Source organism: Thermobia domestica, chromosome 10 (genome assembly GCF_964235325.1).
Source record: "Thermobia domestica chromosome 10, izTheDome1.hap1.1, whole genome shotgun sequence".
Taxonomy (NCBI): Eukaryota; Metazoa; Arthropoda; class Insecta; order Zygentoma; family Lepismatidae; genus Thermobia; species Thermobia domestica.
Window position 1 is genome coordinate 158,953,837 of NC_137463.1, and position 22,345 is coordinate 158,976,181.

The 22,345-nt window shown below is 35.8% G+C and overlaps 1 protein-coding gene across 2 annotated transcripts in view; it reads left to right on the forward strand.

Moving 5' to 3' along the window:
• Positions 1-22,116, forward strand: part of LOC145662789 (uncharacterized) — a 406,333-nt gene extending 384,217 nt beyond the window's left edge. For both annotated transcript variants that reach the window (XM_081728672.1, XM_081728673.1), the window contains one exon: positions 21,296-22,116. In XM_081728672.1, the coding sequence (XP_081584798.1) occupies positions 21,296-21,490 (195 nt within the window). In that variant the 3' untranslated portion in view covers positions 21,491-22,116. The remainder of the gene's footprint in view (positions 1-21,295) is intronic.
• Positions 22,117-22,345: the final 229 nt, after the last annotated feature.

Genomic DNA, 22,345 nt, shown 5'->3' on the forward strand with positions numbered 1-22,345 from the left:
AGCTTCTTTCCTTTCTAATGTCTCGTTGGACTCATAAAAGATCGTAAATGATTGGTGAATTCTGAGAGATCCTTATCTACAGCTAAACGCCAGGAATAACGACTTGTGAGCGAGTTTAGTCGAGTGGTTAGTTACTGCTACCATATTTCTGTGTACAAGTCAAACACAATCATAGGAGACGTTGAAAGTCCTTAAGGTAAAATTACCAAGATATTAAAATGGATTACTAAAGAGTAAATATGTCATATTCTGGGCGGAAAGAATCATAAAATAACACACTGTATCAATATTTACAAAGCCATGAATAAACTTGTCGTATAATACTTTTTCTTTGTATCAAGATTGAAGCTCCAAGTAAACACAGTTTAGCTCTTCTCATGATAACAAAGGAAGCTATTTTACTACTATTTTATGGGTGAGACGTGCCAAAAGTTACAAAATCTGAGAGAGAGAATGAGCATGAATACCCAGACAGAAACACCATGTACATAACTTTTATAAGTGTTTCGTAATATTTATTAGTTCTTTTAAATATTCAAACTCTCCATATTTCCCTACAATGATAAGTATAATATATGTCTCATCTGTTAAATGACATAAAAAATATACTATTTGTATATTTATGACAAAATTCAAGAAGCTCAATCAGTAACTACTAGTTTTAATTAAAGGTTTTGTTCTTTCAAGATATTGTAATGATTAACTATATCATTCCCTAAATATTAACGCATTAAAAAAAAAAACATTTTGGTTTTATGTCAAAGTACAATCATCTATATAATAAGCTTACTTGTGTTGGTTAAATAGAACAATTTTATTGAAGAATTTAGAGCCAGAGTTGGACCATTCATTTTTATCGGAAGCAGGAATCAAAGCGTTCGTGAGGAAGTACTCTTGGAAATTTGAAACGTTTTAATGCTAATGAAGACGGTAGAACAGAAAAAAGCTCATTTTTATAATGTTCGTATGTGTTTGAAAAAGAACTCCCTAGTTTTAATGTGTCCTAGAATCTGTACAAAGTGACATACACTATTCTAGTTTGGGGTGTTTGATTCATCAACTCTCAAAGTTTGGCTCCCCTGCAGTTGGCAGGTCTGTTTGACCTTGAGACGGCACCAGTGCTATTTTCTTCCTCTGTTCAGTCCAGAAAGGTGGATAGGCAGGGCTGGCCCAATACCTTGGCCACCATGAAGCCCAGACTTAACCCCACTGGAATTTTTCTTTTGGGGCCACATAAAAAATGTTGTGTACAGTGAAAAGATCAGAGACATCAATCATTTACGGGAAAGAATCGTCGCGGTGGTTGGGACAGTTACATTAAAATGTTGGTGAATACGTGACGAGAAATGGAATATCGTCTCGACGTGTGCAGGGCCACAAATGAATCCCACGTTGAAGTTTACCAACATTAAACAGAACTTGAAGGAATTCTCTTTCATGATATGTACTAATTGATGTAAGTTTTCATTCATTTCCCAATTAAATTTATACTTAAAACTAAGGAGTTCCTTTTCAAACACCCTGTATTACAGTTTTCACGGCAAATTGAGGCAACTCCCTTTTATCCATAACTTTGAAGTGAAACTTTTCATCACAGCAAGTAAGACACTAATATGTGCTCCATTGTACAATATGTTTATAGAGGGCCTCGGTGGCTCAGTGGTAGAGCGTTCACCTCTGGTGCATGGGATCCCGGGTTCAAACTCTGCTCCCACCAAATGGACAAACAGCGTGTGCGTGGGTTTCCTCGGGGTTTTCCGTTTCCTCTCACTTTCTTCATTTCACCATTTCATTCATTGCTCATCATCACCGTCTCCTTTAGCCTAGCCGGCATAAGCGTGGGACGTAAAACTCAAAAATTTCATTTCATATGGTTATAGAGAGAATATGGTATACAACGGAATGTGTGTATGTATGTACGAGGGTGACTCGAAAATTATCTGCACTTTCATCATAACACACCAAGGTTATCATCCTGCCTTTATCCCATGAGTGCTTAGAGTTAGAACGACTGTGGTCACGTAAGCGAGACTTAATCCTGGCTATTACATTGTAAACACTTACGCTCCTCTCCATCAAAAAGCAGCGATTTGATTTCTCTGTCCGGATGACGTAAAAAAGGGTGAAATTCTTCATAATGTAAGTACAGTACTCTATTGTGTAAAAGTGATTTTTCGTGGTCTAGTAGTTTAAAAGTGGCCAGATAAGTGTGACGGACACGAAAAGAAGCCAGGACATCCGTCAACTTCCACTACAGACGACAACCTTCAGCAAGTTTAGCAGATGATTCTCACTAAAGAGACAACATCTGCCCTTAGTTAGTCGTGTAGGAAACGGTGCAAGAGTGACTCGATAACGAAAACCAACTCCTTGGAAGAAATACCCAACCTTTTGAACCGTTGAACAAAATGTATTAAAAAGGGAAGTGACTATGTAAAGAGATAATGTATAAGTTGAAGATCTACAGTATTTTTGTGTAAATAAATTGTAGAAAGAAAAGTATACCTAGGTAGATAATTTTTAACTCAACCTTGTATATGCTTTGTTTTTTTTATAATGACTTGATTTTCAACACACTTAAAAAGTTCGTTACCAAATTCTCTGTCTGTCTGCCAGTTATTTGCGATTTTTTCAATTTCAATCAATCAGAAAAGGTGATTAAATTTTTCGTGTCCCTCTTACCGTCCCCGAGATATTGGCCAATAAATGGCCGATTTCTACAGTTTTAAGGAGCCATATTTTGGGAACTGTAAGTCATAAAGAGATCATATTGGTGTTGATCAATATCTAAAAGGATGGTAAATATTTTGGTACAAATTAGTAACCGGTGGCCACTGTGCAACTGGCCACTGATTTGACCAATGGCCAGTTGGCCAGTAGCCAACATTAATATCGGTACCAAAATGCTTACCGTATCCTTATGTATTGATTAACACCAATAGCATCTCTCTATGACTTACCGTTTCCGTGATATAGTCTATGAGATTCAGCAAAATTTAACATCACTATAAGGGAGTAGCTGCAACATATTTTAAATTGTTCCGTATAGTGCCAACAGTGGAAAAAGGCATGTTGCCCACTTTGGAATAGTAACTTTCTTAAAATAGCGCCCAAAAACAAAGTGGTGGCTTAAATTCTTAAAATCGTCGTAAGTCTCCCAAATAACACCCATTTTATTAACTTTTTGTTTCTATTCAATGTTTTTTCTTGTTTGATCGAAGAATCTATTAGTGCATTGTAAAACATAGTTCAAATATTTTTTTATGATCATCACATAATTATTTGAAAGTGGAAAATAAAAATTAGCGTTATATTAACTGATTTCTAGAAGTAAATTAATGACATTAACATATTTTTCTCCCCGGATTCAAGATGTAAGCAAGAGGTAGGTACATAATCTGTTCAGCATCTGCTGCTGACCTCACTGAACCAAAGAACATGAAGGCTGCCCTGGAGAGACTGAAATATGCTGCAAAAACCCGAAGAAATCATCATATAAATGAGCTTAGTCATGACTGTATCAGTGTTGCAGACAGATACCACCGAAAATGTTACCAGGACTTTATACACATAAACAAATGCTTCAGAAAATACAAGAACAAAATATTCAATCACATGATGTGGGACCACGTCGCAAGACAAGTAGGACATGTTTATCATCAAATATTCTGCCAAAAGTATGTGTGTTTCTGCGAGAGAACAAAGTATGTTAAAGGTATAAAGACACGTGAAGCACTTTCTGACAGTTGTGAGCTGAGAGCAGATAACATAGTTCGCTCAGCAGGAAATGAACATCTGATGTTAAAGACTGAACAAGCAGAATTAGCTATGAAGATACTAGGTATTGCTACTGAAGACTTAGTGTCAAGTGAAGAATCATTTCACATGTTACAGAAATTTTATTAGGATAATACACAAACAGAATGACTCAGAGTCCAGCAGCGACAATTGAACTGTGAAAATGTTGCATTTGTTGAAATTAGGAGAAGACTTAGTCAAGAATCCTCGAGTTATTCCTTTTCAACAATTTGTCAACGTTATGGAAGAAGAAGTTGAAAAATTGGGAGGAAAATTAAGTTTCTCGAGAAGAAGTAACCTTATGAGGCAAATTTCATTATACAACAAGAACTTGGTATTTGTTAGTATTGAACATAGAAGAACATTAGTGTACCTAATTAAGCATTGAGAACTTAGTTATAGAAAATGATAAACTGCAACAGGAATTGCAAAATCTACGCAACATGCAGGCAGAAGATAGAACAGTGCATCTTGCAGCTCTAACCCTAAGAAAAGACATTTCAAATGTTATTGAGAGGCTACAATGGCCACCAACAGAAGACAACTTGATATTGAATGCATTTCTCTGTATGTACCACCAAGATTAGATACATTTGTTACAGTTATACTCAGTGGCACATCTGATTCCGCACAATGCAATGCAAGGGTTTTGCGTTTAAGGAATTTTTTGCCCAGAACCTAGTGTATAATGTTTCTCGAGGTGAAATTAAACCCCCTGAAAGTGTTTTACTTCCATTTCTAGTAAAAGCTCTTATGTAACAACACAGAAGTTGTACAGCTCCTGAATAGTCATGGTCATGGTCTTAGTCTAGTTTTAACAATTTTCAATTTAGAAAATGCCCTCACATTTGAAAAGCGTTACGGATCAGATGGGCCTTTGCTAAGTACGAAGTGTACAAAAAAAAAAAAAAAAAAAAAAAAAAACTAACTGGCTCACGGGGCCGTACTGAAATGAGCAATGGGAGCTCGAGAAGACTTCTTTCGGAAAGACGAACTTAGGCTTCCGCAAACTTTTTGGTAGGAAGAATCAAGAAAGCATTTGCGATCGCGAAAATTCGACCAAGGCCTAAATGTCCCTGCGGGGCCCTGGGGGCTCGGGCCCTTGGCGAACGCCAAGTAGCCAACGTGGCCACTCCGGCACTGTGAGAATATGATAAATGATGTAGATTCTAGCTGTAATGAATACACTGCTAGTGACAGTGAAGAAAATTAAGAGACATTTACACCCGGAATACCTTACTGCGTTAAAACTATATTTAATATATTATTTTGCATTGCTGATTATACTAAAATAAAGGTGCTACTAATGTGGTACACATATTTGTAAAATAGTATATTCAGAGATTTCAGACTATATCTACGTCAAGCATATTAGCTATGTTAAGAATTTAAACTAATTTACACACAATTCCGCAATATGTAGAAGAATTAAATAAACGTAGAGGTTTGGAGTAAATTTATTGTTGTATTCAGTGTGTTTTGGTAAATTTATGCACTTTACATACAATAAAGCCAGTTAATGCGTTTTTTGAATCAAAATTCATATTCCTTAAACCCGAAAACCATGTAATTGAATCCCAAAACTTTTAAAGCACGTGTTATTTGAGAGAATTATGATGGTTTCAAGAATTGGTACCACCATTTTGTTTTCGGCGTCCATATTGGAAAAGCTACCGACTCAGGGTAGGCAACATGGATTTTTTCACTGCTGGGACTATGTTGAACGATTTTATACTGGTTGCAGCTCCTCCCTCTTTGTGATGTTATTTTCTCATTTTTGGTGGTCTAACTAACGGACTAATATTGACGAAAAAATGGCCAACTTGTAATATTTAAGGAGCCATATCTCGGAACCAGAAATTGTAGAGATAATATGGATGTTGATCAATACCTAAGAAGATGGTAAATATTTTGGTACCAAATAGTAACCGGTGGCCACCGGTTTGGCCAGTGGCCACCAATTAATATCGGTACAAAAATGTTTACTATCCTCTTAGGTATTGATTAACACCAATATCATCTCTCTATGACATACGTGTCCGTGATATTGGCCAAAAAATGGCCTATTTCTAGATATTTAATGAGCCATAGCTCGAGAACCATAAGTTGTAGAGAGATGATATGGATGTTGATCAATACCTAAGAGAATGGTAAATTTTTTGGTACCAAAAAGTAACCGTTGGCCACTGATTAACTGGCCAACTGGCCACCGTTCCTCAAGAGAAGAAGGTGTGGCTAAAAATATTTACTTTTACATCTAGGAACAACCTCAATTATCCTTCCCGTTCCATCTCTCCATTCTTTTTAAGTTCATTCTGGCAATGCTCTTGGAGCATTCTCAAATGGTTAATATTAGAATCTTAACTGAGAGAAACATAACCAACTGAGAGAGTATTGGAGTTTGTAAGATTTCACATACTAATTGTAATAAAATTTGCCCGATTTTAAGTAAATTTCTTTGACTTTAAGGTCTGAGAATATTCATGATTAAAACTATTTCAACTTAAAAACTTGTACTTTCAGTATAATCAACAACTTGAGATGAATGGTCAATTTAGGTTATACAATTCTCTAATGCCCTTATAGACCAACCCTGTGATTTGTTAATGACGCTTTCAGCAGAGAAAGCGATGTCCTAGATCCAGTGACGAAAGTTGAAGGTGACCACTCTTTTCGTCCAAAAGGACATTTCATCCAGAGGCATTTAGTCCAAAGACATTTGGTTCCAGGGACATTTGGTCCAAAGGACAATTCGTCCAAAGGACATTTCGACCAAAAGACAATTGGTCCAATGGACATTTCGTCCAAAGGGGAATTGGTCCAAAGGACATTTCGTCCAAAAGACATTTGGTCCAAAGGACATTTCGTCCAAAAGACAATTGGTCCAAAGGACATTTCGTCCAAAGACATTTGGTCCAAATGACATTTCATCCAAAAGACAATTGGTCCAAAGGACTTTTCGTCCAAAGATATTTCGTTCAAAGGACATTTGGTCCAGAGACATTTAGTCCAAAGAGATTTGGTCGAAAGGACCATTCGTCCAAAAGGCAATTGGTCCAAAAGACATTTCGTCCAAAAGACAATTGGTCATAAGGACATTTTGTCCAAAAGACAATTGGTCCAAATGGCATTTCGTCCAAAAGACAATTGGTCCAAAGGACATTTCGTCCAAAGACATTTGGTCCGAAGGACATTTCGTCCAAAAGACAATTGGTCCAAGGGACATTTCGTCCAGAGATGTTTGTTCAAAGCACATTTCGTCCAAAGGACATTTGGTCAAGTAACGCTTGGGGGGTCCAAGGTTTCATTCTATTAGAAGATTTAAAAATTGATGCCTATAACATTATGACCCAGTAGCTCTTATTTCTAAAGGAAATTTGAAATAGAGATTTATTCCGCAATTTTCATTTCGATAGAACAAATATATGCTGATATTCAGAGAAATGTAAACGCCTGAAAACAAAATGGCCGAACAATAGAAATAAGGGAAAGGTTGGAGTGTGAAGTATGTTGCTGCAATAACTGCTAATATGACATCTAAAATTTTAATGTTGTGAACGAAATAGTTTTAAAATAAGTACCGGTGACTAAAATTAATGGAGTTTAAATTTTAGTAAGTAAAATATTAGGTATTCAAACCCTTGTGTTAGCAAAGTGAAAAATAATGTATGTCAAGTGTTTTTGAAGAAATACTGAGAATAGAAAAATACACATGTGTGAAATATATTCTTTTTACCGTTAATAATATTCTTAAACAGTCACATTCTTGGCTGCAACATTGTGATAAGCGATTGACAAATATAAAATGAAAGTTGGAACATTTCGTGTAGAATATAGGTATCTTTTCAGGTTAACCACAAATCTGGTTTTTATTCGTAGACGTAGTGTGTAACTTCGGCAGACGTTTCTACATAATTAGTGAGTTGTATGACAAACAAGAATTGTTCACTTTTCTTGTATTTGTATTTCAGTGCTACTCCTCATGCAAATACAGTAGGCCTATATACTCTGGCTTTCATATTAGTTTTCTCGGTACAGTAGAGTACATTTAAGATATCCATTGCAAAGTCTGAAACCAAATAGAATATTCACATGACCATGCAGAGGCAATGTTGTCTTCAAATGAAGAGGGAATTTCTCTTCAGGGAGGAGGTGAATTCCTTAACCAACGAAGCTACAACAGTATTTTTGCGAAGCTAAAACTGTATTTTTGTAAAGTTATTAATGAAAGCAAAGAAAAGTGGTCATTTTGTTTTCAGGTGTTTACGTTTTTCTGAATATCTCAGCATATATTTGTTCTATCGAAACGAAAATTTCGGAATAAATCTCTATTTCAAATTTCCTTTAGAAATAAGAAGCTACTGAGTCATAATGTTATAGGCATCACTTTTATTCTTCTAATAGAAACAAACCCCAGACCCCTAAGCGTTACCGGACCAAATGTCATTTGGACGAAATGTGCTTTGAATCAACTGTCTTATGGACGAAATATTTCTTGGACCAATTGTTTTTTGGATGAAATGTCCTTTGGACCAATTGTCTTTTGGACGAAATGTCCTTTGGACGAATTGTCCTTTGGACCAAATGTCCCTGGACCAAATGTGTTTGGACTAAATGTCTCTCGACGAAATATCTTTGGACGAAACGACCCCCAACCAGCTTGAAGCATCAGCACTCCCCGCATGCGCCCCTACTTTCTATATATTTTGCGCCCCTGGATCTCGTGCATCTCTTGCGTTGCGGAGTTGTTGAGGTACAATTTACAATAATTCCTTTATTCGTGATGAATAGAAACCCTATACAGGATGGGTTGTTTTTGCCGGTTAAAGGAAGGCACACACAAAATTTCTTTAAAATTACATACATTTTGTAAGAGTCAACTTATGCAGGAACAAACAGACGGACGCACCCACAAATGTCAATCAAGTATAATGGTAGTAGCTTCTGTACGCTCAGTTCAGCTAGTGATGACATACATTGTAGAAGCAAGAGGAGTATTTATTATTATTATTATTATTATTATTATTATTATTATTACTATTCTATACTTCCAAACTATGCTATATATATGTGTCGAAAGTCTTAGAGAACGACTTTGTCCATCCGTCCGTCTGTTGACCGGTATCGAGAGTAACGGATATCGAGAATCGATTTTTCGCAGTAGATTAGCGTACCAAGGATAGGTTCCATCTCCTCTAACTCTCTATTCAAACCAAAAGTGGTTCAAATTAGTCATTTCCGGTTTCAACTTTTATTGTCATAGGACAAAAACAGTGACAGATAGCGAGCAGAAGATTTTTGCAAACGATTCACCGCCTCAAGGCAATGCCACGACTATCTCGAACTCCCTACCAAAAGCCGGAAGAGATTTGAATTTAATATCACTTCCGATTTCAATACTGACTTCCACAGACAAAAAAAAAAAAAAAAAAAAAGTAAGATAGCCCATATCAAGGCGTGGTTTTGAGTCCCAAGAAAGGGTCTTAAAAATAATTTTCAATCAGAGGATATTCCCACAGTTTAGAAAAATGTTCAATTCCAAGAAGTACATATATAATCATTAAGAAACCGTGACAGTAATTTTTGGACAGTTGAGTAGAGTATGTTCCTGAAATGATACCGTATATTAATGATCCAATAATATTAAATTATACATAATAATACATACATACAATTTCAAATTAACTTCTCTATGGCTATATTGATTAGCAAATGCACCTTTGGTGCGAGATATCCAGGTTCGATTCCAAATTAGAACTTGTGTGATTTGTATTCCAGTTATGCTTTAGGTTCACATTTCATATAGCCTCGTTGCTTAAAGAAAAACTAAACATCAATCCAAAACAGCCATACATAAAATTTCATTAATTTTAGTTATTCTGTGGCAGGGTTACTTTGTTTAAAACGAAATGCTTAAAACAAATGATTAAAACTTGTTTTAAAAAATTGATTTTGTTTTAAACAAATTTCATATACGTTTTAAACATTGTGTTTTAAACACGTGTATTTTTAACACTTGTTTTAAACATATACTTATTTTTATTTTCTTTCATTTTTGTAAATAAAAAAAATCTGACAGAGAAAGAAAATGGTCAAAAAGTGCGGTGTCGTCCTACTTGCGACTGTCCTATTAGCGACAGGAACTGTTAACCCTGCAGTGCTCGCTTGCGGACTCTCAGTCCCCAGTCAACAATGGTTGATTTTTTTTACCGCGCAAATCACCCCTCCTCCTTCCTGTTTTTCATACCTCATTAGCGACAGGAACTGTTAGCCCTGCAGTGCTCGCTTGCGGACTCTCAGTCCCCAGTCAACAATGGTTGATTTTTTTACCGCGCAAATCACCCCTCCCCCTTCCTGTTTTTCATACCTCCTAACAATCGTCTTCTGCTTATTAGTACAGAGTTGCAGTGCGAAGCGTGCACTAGTGTTGGAGATATTAGCTAATGCGGAGCGTGAGTCCGCAGCGACCATTAACGTTAGCTAAATATAGTGGTGACCAGAAAGATGTGGGAAAGCTCAGAGGGAAATAAATATAAATATGACGAAGAGAAAAAGCGCATCCAGCGTTTGTTGGATGAGTGCTCAGTCGATGGAAATGATACCGTGTATGAAGATGATGAAGATGAGAGAGAAGACGACAATTTGACTACTGAAATCATGGACACGGACACCGAACAGGAAATATCTGATGAAGAGGAAGTGCCACATAGCAAGCAAGTTAGTCCATTTTATCTGGGAAAAGATCAGAAGACAAAGTGGAGTGTGCACGTACCCCCGAAAAACGTAAGAACAAGATCAGTGAACATAGTGACGCATTTACCTGGTGTAAAACAAGCCACGAAGGATTTGAAAGACCCACTCCAAATTTGGAATTTTTTTCCGGAAAAAATAATGAACGCTATTGTAGACAATACAAACAAAAAAATGCACTTGTAAGACAAAACTATACGCGTGACCGAGATGCAAAAGAAACATATGTTGCTGAAATTCAGGCCCTCATTGGCCTGATATATTTAGCAGGCGTTTTGAAATGTAGTAGGCTTAACGCTGACGACCTGTGGCGAACGGATGGTACGGGCGTAGAAATTTTCAGACTCACTACGTCTCTATCCAGATTTTGATTTCTTTTACGTTATGTTACGTTTGATGACCCTGCAACTCGCGAACAGCGCAAAGCTCAAGATAAGTTAGCTGCGATTAGATTCGTTTTTGACACATTTGTTCAAAAATGTAAAACTGCTTTCACACCTTTCGAGTTTGTAACCGTGGATGAAAAACTTGAGGCATTCAGAGGAAGATGTGCATTCCGCCAGTATATTCCTAGCAAACCTAATAAGTATGGAATTAAAATATTTGCTCTTTGTGATTCAAAAATTTACTATACAAGCAATCTGAAAATATATGTTGGCATGCAACCTCCGGGACCTTACCAAGTGGATAATTCACCGTCATCTGTGGTTGAAAGACTTTGTGAACCAATAAAAGGGACGGGTAGAAATGTCACCACGGACAATTGGTTTAGGAGTGTGGAACTAATGAAGACCTTAAAAGTAAACTATCGATTGACATTGCTGGGTACCATCAGAAAAAACAAGATAGAATTACCCCTTGAATTTTCAAAGCCAGTTAGTCGTCCCGAGGGATCATCGATGTTTACTTTCCACGAAGATTGTACCTTGGTGTCATACATTCCCAAGAAGAAAAGAAATGTTCTCTTGATATCAAGTATGCACCATGATGGCAGTGTTGACGCCGAAACTGGAAAACCAGAAATGATATTGACATACAATGAAACTAAAGGGGGTGTTGATATGGTGGACAAACTATGTTATGTTTATGACTGTGCAAGAAACACTCGCAGATGGACAATGGTTGTGTTCTATTCTATGCTCAACATTGGAGGCATAAGTTCCTACATTATTTACAATGCGAACAACTGTGACTTGTGTGTTCCTCGACGAGAATTTTTGAAAGGGTTGTCCCTACGAATGGTAGAGAGCCTTCTGAAAATTAGAGTAACTGTCAGCAATATTTCTGGCAGTCTCAAGAACCGAATTCATGGTCTTCTTGGAACGGAAGCTACTCAAAACTTACCTGTAACTTCCAAAGGCGTCCGGGGAAGGTGAAGTAAATACGACAGAAAGAAAAACCGACCTACAAGGTATTTTTGCATTCGATGCAAAACATTTTTGTGCTTAGAACATTCATCAGTGGTGTGTGTAGAATGCATTGAAAGTGCCTCGTAGGAAAACTAAGTGATTGGGAAAATATTACAGAATGTAATTGTATCTAGAACATGCGTAGTTTCTATTGAAAGGCCTTCATAGAAAAAATTCAGTGTTGACGGAAAATGATTTTTTTTTCTGCTAATGACACTATAATACAACAATATGCATACTATCTCTTTTATATTGTATAAGCTCTAAGCTACAATAATGCTAAACAATTGGGATTTTAATTAAATTTTATCACTTAAAACATGTTTTGTAACTCATTCTAAAGCAACGATTTGCTACAAGAAAATTAAATAAACAGAAATACGCTAATAAATAGATTGTGGTATACGCTAATATCGGCAGGCTTGGCCACGCTCCTAATTGTCACAAGCATATCAGCTATACCTCGTTGGAAAACTTATGGAACAAACATTTGAACAAGGTAACTTTTGTGTGTCTCGGGCCAAACCAGTAAAAGAAGAAGACGACGAAAGTCAAAATTTTGGGTGGAAAATCAAATTTTTCGAAATTTGTCGGACTTTGGCAACGCTGTTATTTGTCGTACGCAAGGAAAAAAATCTCACATTTACGCCAGACATTGGGAACAACGATATAAAGAAATGAATGGTGTAGGTGCAATAGGAGTGATGACAAAATTCGGAACCTCGAACGTATGTGAATTATCCTGTATTTTTTCGATAGATTGTGGTATACGCTAATATCGGCAGGCTTGGCCACGCTCCTAATTGTCACAAGCATATCAGCTATACGTCGTTGGAAAGCTTATGGAACAAACATTTGAACAAGGTAACTTTTGTGTGTCTCGGCCCAAATCAGTAAAAGAAGAAGACGAAAGTCAAAATTTTGGGGGGAAATTAAAATATTTCGAAATTTGTCGGACTATGGCAACACTGTTATTTATCCTACGCAAGGAAAATAATTCTCACATTTGCGCCAGACATTGGAAACAACGATGTAGGGTTTAGGTGGAATAGGAGTGAAGAAAAAAATTCGGAACGCCTACCCTACGTGAATCATCCTATATGTTTTCGAGAGATTGTGGTATAAGCTAACATTGGCAGACTTGGCCACGCTCCTAATTGTCAAAAACATATCAGCTATAACTCGTTGGAAAGCTTATAGAACAGACATTCCAACAAGATAACTTATTGAACAGACAGACATACACACACACACACACACAGAGAGAGAGCGAAAGGAAAACAGTTATCACCTCAGAACGCACCGTTCTATTTTTAGCCTGGTCAAAGTCAGCTGTAGCTATCAGTTGAACCTAAGGGTCGTAAATATGCATTTCTTTCAACTCCCTCCTTTGACAAGTTATTTAGTTTTAGAAAAAATCTTCCTGACGAGGCAAAAGGAAAGAAAAGCAATGGTCTTGCGACGAACAATGTTAGGTGAACCAATGCGAGTTTATTCTCTGCCGTTAGTAAGAGTGCATTCCTACTGCACTTACACGGTTTATTTTTTGCACAACTGTTCACAATAACAATAACAATAAATGTGAGAATTATTTTTCTTGCATAAGACAAACAACAGTGTTGCCATAGTCCGACAAATTTCGAAAAACTTGATTTTCCACCCAGAATTTTAATTTTTGTCTTTTTCTTTTACTAGTTTGGCCCGAGAGACACGAAAGTTACCTTGTTGGAATGTTTGTTCCATAAGCTTTCCAACGAGGTACAGCTTGTATGTTTGTGACAATTAGGAGCTTGGACAAGCCTGCCGATATTAGCGTATACCACAATATATCGAAAAAAATACAGGATGATCCACGCAGATTCGGTGCTCCGAATTTTTCCTCCATTTCTATTGCACCTACACCATTCATTTCTTATATCATTGTCCCCAAGGTCTGGCGTAAATGTGAGATTTTTTTCTTGCGTACGAGAAATAACAGCGTTGCCATAGTACGACAAATTTTTGAAAAATGGATTTTCCAACCAAAATTTTGATTTTCGTCTTCTTCTTCTTTTATTAATTTAGCCCAAAAGACACGAAACTTGCCTTGTTGGAATGTGTGTGTTATACGGACTCCAACGAGGTATAGCTGATATGTTTGTGACAATTAGGAGCGTGGTCAAGCCTGCCAATGTTAGCGTATACCACAATCTCTCGAACAAAATACAGGATGATTCACGTAGGTTCGGGGTTCCGAATTTTTTCCTCCATTCCTATTGTACCTAAACCCTTCATTTTTTATATCAATGTTCCCAATGTCTGGCGTAAATGTAAGAATTTTTTTTCCTTGCGTACGCCAAATACCAGTGTTGCCATAGTCGGACAAATTTGGAAAAAATAGATTTTAACGCAAAAATTTTGACTTTCGTCTTCTTCTTCTTTTACTAGTTTGGTCCAAGAGACACGAAAGTTACCCTGTTGAAATGGGTGTCTCATAAGGTTTCCAACGAGGTATAGCTGATATGCTTGTGACAATTAGGGGCATCACCAGACTTGCCAATGTTAGCGTATACCACAATCTATCGAAAAAATACAGGATGATTCACGTAGGCTCGGTGTTCAGAATTTTTTCCTCTATTCCTATTGAATCTAAACCCTTCACTTTTTGATATCATTGTCTCCAGTGTCTGGCGTAAATCTGAGATTTTTTTTGCTTGCGTACGGTATATATCAGCGTTGCCACAGTCTGACAAATTCTGAAGAATTGAATTTTAAAAAAATGATTTTCGTCTTCTTCTTCTTTTACTAATTTGGTCCGAGAGACACGAAAGTTACTTTGCTGAAATGTTTGTTCTATAAGGTTTCCAACGAGGTATGGTTTGTTTATGTGTGACAGTTAGGGGCGTCGTCAAGCCTGCCAACGTAAGGGCAGACGAAAATTTCTCGGGAAAATAGGAACAGGATGATTCACCTAGATTCTATCTTCCAATTTTTTTTACCTAGCTATTGTACCTTTGCCCTTCATTTTTTGGTATAATTATTATCAATGTCTGGCCTACAGGCCAGAATATTTTTTCTAGCGTACGACTAGAAACAGTGTTGCCAGACTCTCACAAATTTCGAAAAAATATTTTTTCACTTTTTCTCTTTCTTTCTTCTTCTTCTTCTTCTACGGGTTGGGTACGGTAGCCTCAAAGGTTATCTTACTAGAATTCTTGTTTCATAAGCTTTCCAACAAGGTATAATTCATACCCATGGAGGAATTAGGAGGGGTGCTAGGGCCGCCAAAGTAAAGGTCTACGATTTTCTTGAAATCCCTGCCCGTCCTGAAAAGGTTGCGGAATGTCAGTCCGCAGCGACTACTCATTTCATAAAATGAGCGCGACTACAGCAGGGTTAATTGTCCTATGAGCAACCGATTCGATCTGTTAACTGCCGTATGAGTCACCGATTCGTTCATACTAATATATTGGAAGAAGATAAGGTTCTCTCTTCTTTAACTTGTTTCATGCTAATGTGATTATACTTTTTTCCTAATATTATATTTTTGAATTAATTTCTATGAATACACTGACTATATCAAGGGAAAAACTAACTAAATATTTAGAATAGTTCCTCCTTTGTCTATGATTCTAATATGATTAAATATTTCATGTTAAAATGATACGGAGCAGAAGTTTAGATTGAATGTGTTTATGGTATAAGAAAGAAATCAGAAAGAGGTAGGGGCGCCCGAAGAAAATTTTCTAGGGAGGAGCATCTTCATGGTTGTTGTATCACGTTTGGTAGGCCCTATATCTGGTATTTAATATACGTGGTTTGCTATATTACGTATACATTTTCGTGAGCCAGGGGGGCGATCCCTGCCTTCCCATCGGGCGCCCATGGAAAGAGGGTCCCACCACTTGAGGATATCAAAGAAATCTGAAAACACAGTGTATTCGAAGAAATCATTACGCAAGTTACAAATATCTCGCAGGACTTAACAGTTCGTCTAGTTATAAGGGATTATTTCGGATTGCTATACGACAAGCTTTTATGTATACGTCAAAACAAGGGAAAAAGGCAAATTAAGCAACTAGTTTACGTTTTAGTAGCTTACAATAGGGGGAAGGTAGTTTAAAGAGTTTATTTACCTTTTGGATTGTTTAGAGTGAACTGCATTGTAATTGGTGGGATTGGTTGAGAATAGCCAATCAGATGTAAGGGATCTCGAAAGCTGACTTTTATCACTGACATTTTTTTTTTCATTTCATTCAGTGTCTTAGGAAGTCTAAAAAGTAGATTGTTGCACGTTACTGTTACACGTTTAAGTTTTTGAAAATAAAATATGTTACTGTGCTTAGTGAGTAATTAGATTTGAATCAAATTAAGTACAGAAAGCAGAGCTTTTGAAGAAAGGGATATTACAGCTGGATTTTCAATATTTACATAGGAATATAATTTTCATGGAAATATCCCAGTTGTCTCGTTAAGTTATTTGATATGTTTTATATCAAATCTAACTCAAAATTAAAATAAGTTTGATTTGCACTCACAGTAGAGAGAAAATATATTAACGAACAGTATCACTGGCACGTACATATTTCACACCAAGGTTGTTCGGGCGCTAATAACGCCAGAGGCAAACATACTTTAGGAGATGGAATCATATCATCTTCCATCATCTCAATGTAAATGAATCGGTCGCTCATAGGACAGGTAACAGTTCCTGTCACTAATAGGACTGTCGCTTCTGGGACTAATTCAAAAAGTGCTTCTCATTCAAAAGACTATTTTCTTCCGATGTGAATGTTTTGATTTCTCGTGGCTACGTACAGCAGGTCAATGTGGTGATCTACAATTTCGTTTGTCTCTTTTTTCCCTTGTTTTTAACGTTTATTGTACTGTTTAAATGGTTATCAGTTAACTTGCGAGAAAGTGTCGTAGTCGAAGGTTGGACTTCTTATAGAGCTGATATTAAAAAATAAATGAAAGAATTATCATGGAAACAAGTTTTGTGTTGTATTCAGAAAACAAACAAAGGGTTCTTTGCTAAATTGTGCTTCTGAAATATCGCAGGCATTCGTTGATACAGTGTTGGTTCTCAGTCTTCATATATACATCTTTAGAGAAAGAATCCGAAATGAAAGAAAGAAAAACTACATGGCAAGGTGCAATCTAAAGTTTTATATGGTTGCCGCTAGAGAAAGGCATCCGTTTAGAGGTCATTCGCCCCCTAGCCTCAATTTCAGATGTTGGAAGCAGTAATGCAGATTTAGAAACCCTTCTTTTCTAAATCCACAAAAAAAAAAAAAAGTCTTTATACCGAATAAATACGGACTTCGATCACTATTTCTATTGACGGTAAGGAACTATAGGACTAAATTGCCCTCTTGTTTATTTTTTGGCCTAGGATTTCAAAGGTGGATCTACTGTACTTTCGAGTTTCGGGCCTGCTTAAAATTCTGGAAATTGGGCCTAAGCAACGTTTCGGTTTTGATAATCTATATTTCTTCCGTATTTATTCGGTGTAAGGACCAGGGTTGCCAACTTCTCTTAAGAAAAAATCGGGACGGAACAATCGGTGTTGGAATCCGCTCCTCCCCTTCCCCCGATAAAACTACGCATATGGCGAGTCGTTGAAAACAATGTAAATAATCAGCTGAATAGCACGAACCTGAATAAATGCGGCACCTTTTTTTTTATATTTTCCCACCCACTGCTCATCACTAAGTATAAGCAAATGTTCAACAAATTCAAACCAAAACAACTGTAATTTATTTAATATAAACAAAGTTTAGAGAGAAAACTGTATAGATTTTTTTTAATCACAAATGAGTGCATATCATTGTTAAGGAATTACTGATAAAAAGTATTACTGAAATCAAGTCTTATTCTTTGGCTATTATTATGCAAAAAATTCAAATCAAAGTAATTGTAATTTATTTAACATAAACAACGTTTAAAAGAGGTTGCAAAAACAATATGTTTAGTGCTGCATGGAATATACTATCATCATAATCGGCTGGATTATCAACTCGAAACAATTATGGGATAACTAAAAAAATAAATTAAAGACGAGCTGCTATTTTTTATTAGTAAAATTAAAACACACATTTGTTACAAGTGATTCTGTACATAAAACTGCATGTAAAAGAATGTTATTTCTTCGTAAAAATGGCCCAGTAAAATATTAATTAACTTTGAAAATCGATAAAACGAGACAATATGCGTCCCAACGAATGTCCGGTCGGGATGCGGGACAAATAAGTCAGAAATCAGTACAGTCCCGACAGAATCGGAACGGTTGGTAACCCTGATAAGGACCTTAAACTTGTTCTGTTGGACTTTGCTTATCAAAAGGTTTCTAAAACTAACTTACTGTCCGCAAAATCTGAGATTCAGGGTGGGGTTGGGGCGGCTGCCTCCTACCCCACTGATGCCCCTGTCTAGCGGCTGTCATATGAAACTATCCTACGCCATTTTACGTGGTTTTAGTTACCTTTATTTCGGACTCTTGACTGCGAAGATATTATGTTTGGAAATAGAATTCATTTCCTGAGTAAAACTGAACCTTATTGAAAATGGACTTGGTTCCATTGTGCTCTGAACGCCCCAAACATTACTTTTCTTCAATAAATTACTGGCTTGAGAAAGAGAACCAACTGCATAGGCTTGCAGAAAATATTCTAAAGTTAACACAACACGAAGTGTGCTCCAATTATTACTTTTCGAAAATTTATTATTTGAAAATAATTCTATTAGCATTAGTGTTCTGAAATAGTAATCAAATTTTGCAACTAAAATCTCACCCGCTTCTCGATACGTAAGTTTAGCCCCTAAGGACATAACTAGGAAACTTTCAGAAACAGTAACTTTTGAAATGACTTGACTTAGGGCTAAAATAACCGCATATGCGTATTTCTGGTAAAATTCTAAACTTAAAAATGTAAAATGACTCCCTTTGCATTTGAAATTTCGAATTGCAATCAAAGATTGCCGCCATAATGCTTGATAGCACCATCTGATGTGTCAGACCACTTTCGAGTTTAATCATTCTCCCTCAACCCGTTCTCAACACACAAGTGTGGTGAGGACTTCTATTTCACCATGTATATTGATAGATGGTGTGAAATTTCCATAATAGGTAAATTTTAAAATCTACCTAAAGGCTTATTACAACCAAAAAACTACTTATAAGAGTTTCTGGCAAGAGGGTGTCATAAAATGGGGTCATGATATGAAAAAAGTTGAGAATTACTAATCTAAACTGAAATATTCTGTACCCAACACATTGTAGTCTTAACAGGGATAAAATAAATGAAAAGGTCGGTTACAAGCAGTTGTGCTATTCAGCCGATTCCGATAGATTTGCTATAACCGGTTGTTAAATATTCCGAGTTCGCGGAACCGTTTGTTGTAACCAGACATAACAGTAAATTTTACCCAGTTATATTCAGGAACAGTAAATTTCAATTTAGCTATCTTTGTTCTTAGAAATTCTCACAGCTAAGGGGTTAAACATATGATTCCGAGAAACAAAGAATAAGCGATTTATTTCTTAATCTCAAATGCTCAGATATCAAGAATGAAAACTGGGATCACATGAGTGCAGTGATGAGGGTTATTTAGGTCTACGTATATTTGAAATGCATACATATTATCAACACTTGCCTATCCATTCCTGGTTTAAGGTCTTTCCAATACTTTTTGACAACCATCTATGTTGGGTAATTTGTTTCCTAGATATTTGCAGTAGTACCTAATTTCGTCACACCACCTTGTATTAGAATGCTGTGTAGGTCGCTTCTTGTCATTTGTGGTATCCAGTAAAAAACTGCTTTTGTCTACCTTGTACGGTTTGTTTCCTAAGACAGTTGTATCTATTTATTTACCTATCCATCTACTGTCTCTCTCTCTCTCTCTCTCTCTCTCTCTCTCTCTCTCTCTCTCTCTCTATATATATATATATATATATATATATAATGATATGTATGTATATATACAGAACCGGTTGTTAAAGAATTAGAATAACATCACTGATTGCTAGTAAAGAGCAAGAAATCTTAACAAAGAAGTTATTACCCGATTTTGAAATATATGTTTAAAATCATGTTTTGAACTGTTCAAAATGTTTAAAACATGTTTTTGGGTGGGTGTGTTTTAAAACATTTTAAACACCTTTTTCATGTTTTAAACACGTTTTGTTCTTTTTTTTATTTAAAAAAACTATTTTTTCCAACTCTGTTCTGTGGTTGTCACCTCATATGAACAAAAATTCTTAGAGACAAGTCTATATATAAATAGATGAATTGATGATATTACCGATTTTTAGACAAGATGCCTTCCACCACCTTTTGGGAAGATCTGTAGTGATCAGAGTCATCTACGTTTTCTTATGTACACATTCCAAGTGATGATTTTCACTTCTACAAAATAATCAAGAAGGGATTTAGTGCTTTGGTCGGAGTTTCATTTGAACTCCAAAACTTAATTTTACGTACTTTGTAGGTTGTCGTATGATGGGTACAATTTTTTGTAGGAATATATTCATAAGAGATAAAACAAATAAATGGCGCCCTTATTATTGAACCAAAGAAGAAAACTGTTAAAGTGTGTGTGTAGTTAAGAGAGAAAAATGGCCAAAGATGACTTCCCTAATCGTGTAAAGAGCGAGCGGAAAGCCTCATAATGAGAAACCGTACAATACCTTTAGCAACGGAGTTACTTAGCCTAGCCCATTCCTTTTCTTCATTGTGACCTTTAGAAAATTAGGTAAAGCATTTTGTCGCAGTATAATGAAGTGTATGTGCTTTGTTCCAATTAATTCTGCTACATCAAAGTGCTTTCCGGAGCTGATTTCAGATGAGGCTTCCTGAATTGTTTCTAACCTTTAACGAACTTCTGAAGGTACTCTTGAAAACATTTCTACCTCAGAACACCCAAATTAAAAATTTCGCTTAATTCCCTTCAGAGTCACAAGATGCCAAAAATGTGAACTTTCTTTGTACTGTTATCGAGAAAGGTAAATAGTATAATTCATAAGAATAGAAAATTTACTTATTGTGTTTGATGACAATACATTACTTACTGTATTTCCTGTGACAATATATAGGTGCTGGAAAATGATTCTTAATAGTTCCGTTTTTTTAAATAACTCGTTATTTTTTAAACACTAGTGAGATCAACATATTTAATAATTTGCAATTTTTTAATAACCGTCCAAGGAAGAAGAATACGTATTATTTACTTTTCTACTACAAGATAAATGTTCCTCTAAATGTTTCCCTTCTCTTTATGTTCCTCTTTATGTTGTACATTTACTGATATTTTGCACTAATGATGACATTAATAATTAAGAGTTATGTTTTTTTCAGGTGGACATGATGACTACTAACCATGCTATAATGATTAATCTGGCACATGCTCTCGGATTGTATCAAAAAGTTCCCGGGCCATGCTGTGTTCCGGAAGAGCTTTCTTCGATCAGTGTTTTATATTTGTCGGAAGACACCAGTATATACCTGAAAGTGTTCCAAAAAATGAGCGTCAGAAGTTGTGGTTGTAGATAAATAGTGTTAAGCACTAATATCTTGTAAGTTACATGTAAATGATTGAATTCTTCAGTTTCGTTACTTGAAGTCCTAAATGCTAAACTGTTTTATTTTCTGTAGAAGTATCTATGTTTAAGCATTACCGTATCGCTTTAGGACTCAGAAATTCTAAATAAAATTGATTTATTGTCTCGTTGCATTACATTTATTAAATATGTTAGTGCAATATTTCATATAATACATCATTATATGAGTAGAATAACTAGAAAATAGATGAATTAGTAATAGCGTTATAAAATGAAATGATAAACCTAAGTAAATAGTGTGTTGAAAATCCACATTTAATTAGTATATAACCAATTGAAGATTCATATTGAATTATCGTACCTCATTCTTTCCTTATTTTAGCTTTACTATCCCTACTAGAGAATACAAATAAAAAGAAGTGATTTAAGCTTTTATGGCAATAATTGTATGTAGTATACAGAAAAGATACAGAGAAAAACTTAAAAGGGTACTTTACTTGATTTTTTGAAGAAAGGAAGTTTAATAGAAATTTTTCGTAAAACCATTAGGATATAGAGAAGTTAGGAAATCGACTTCAAAACTCTCGAAAGATGAAGAGAAACATTCATCTGTATATATATATATATATATATATATATATATATATATATATATATATATATATATATATATATATATATATACAGTGAAAACAATGCTCCACAAGAGATGGGCTCCAAATATCAGTTATTCATTTGGTACTGCTGAGGTTCAGTACAGATAATCAGGTGGGAATTCAATGTATATTTTCTTGCAAGTTTTGTTGATACCTTACATTCATTTTAGTTCTTTAATCTTCATTAGTTT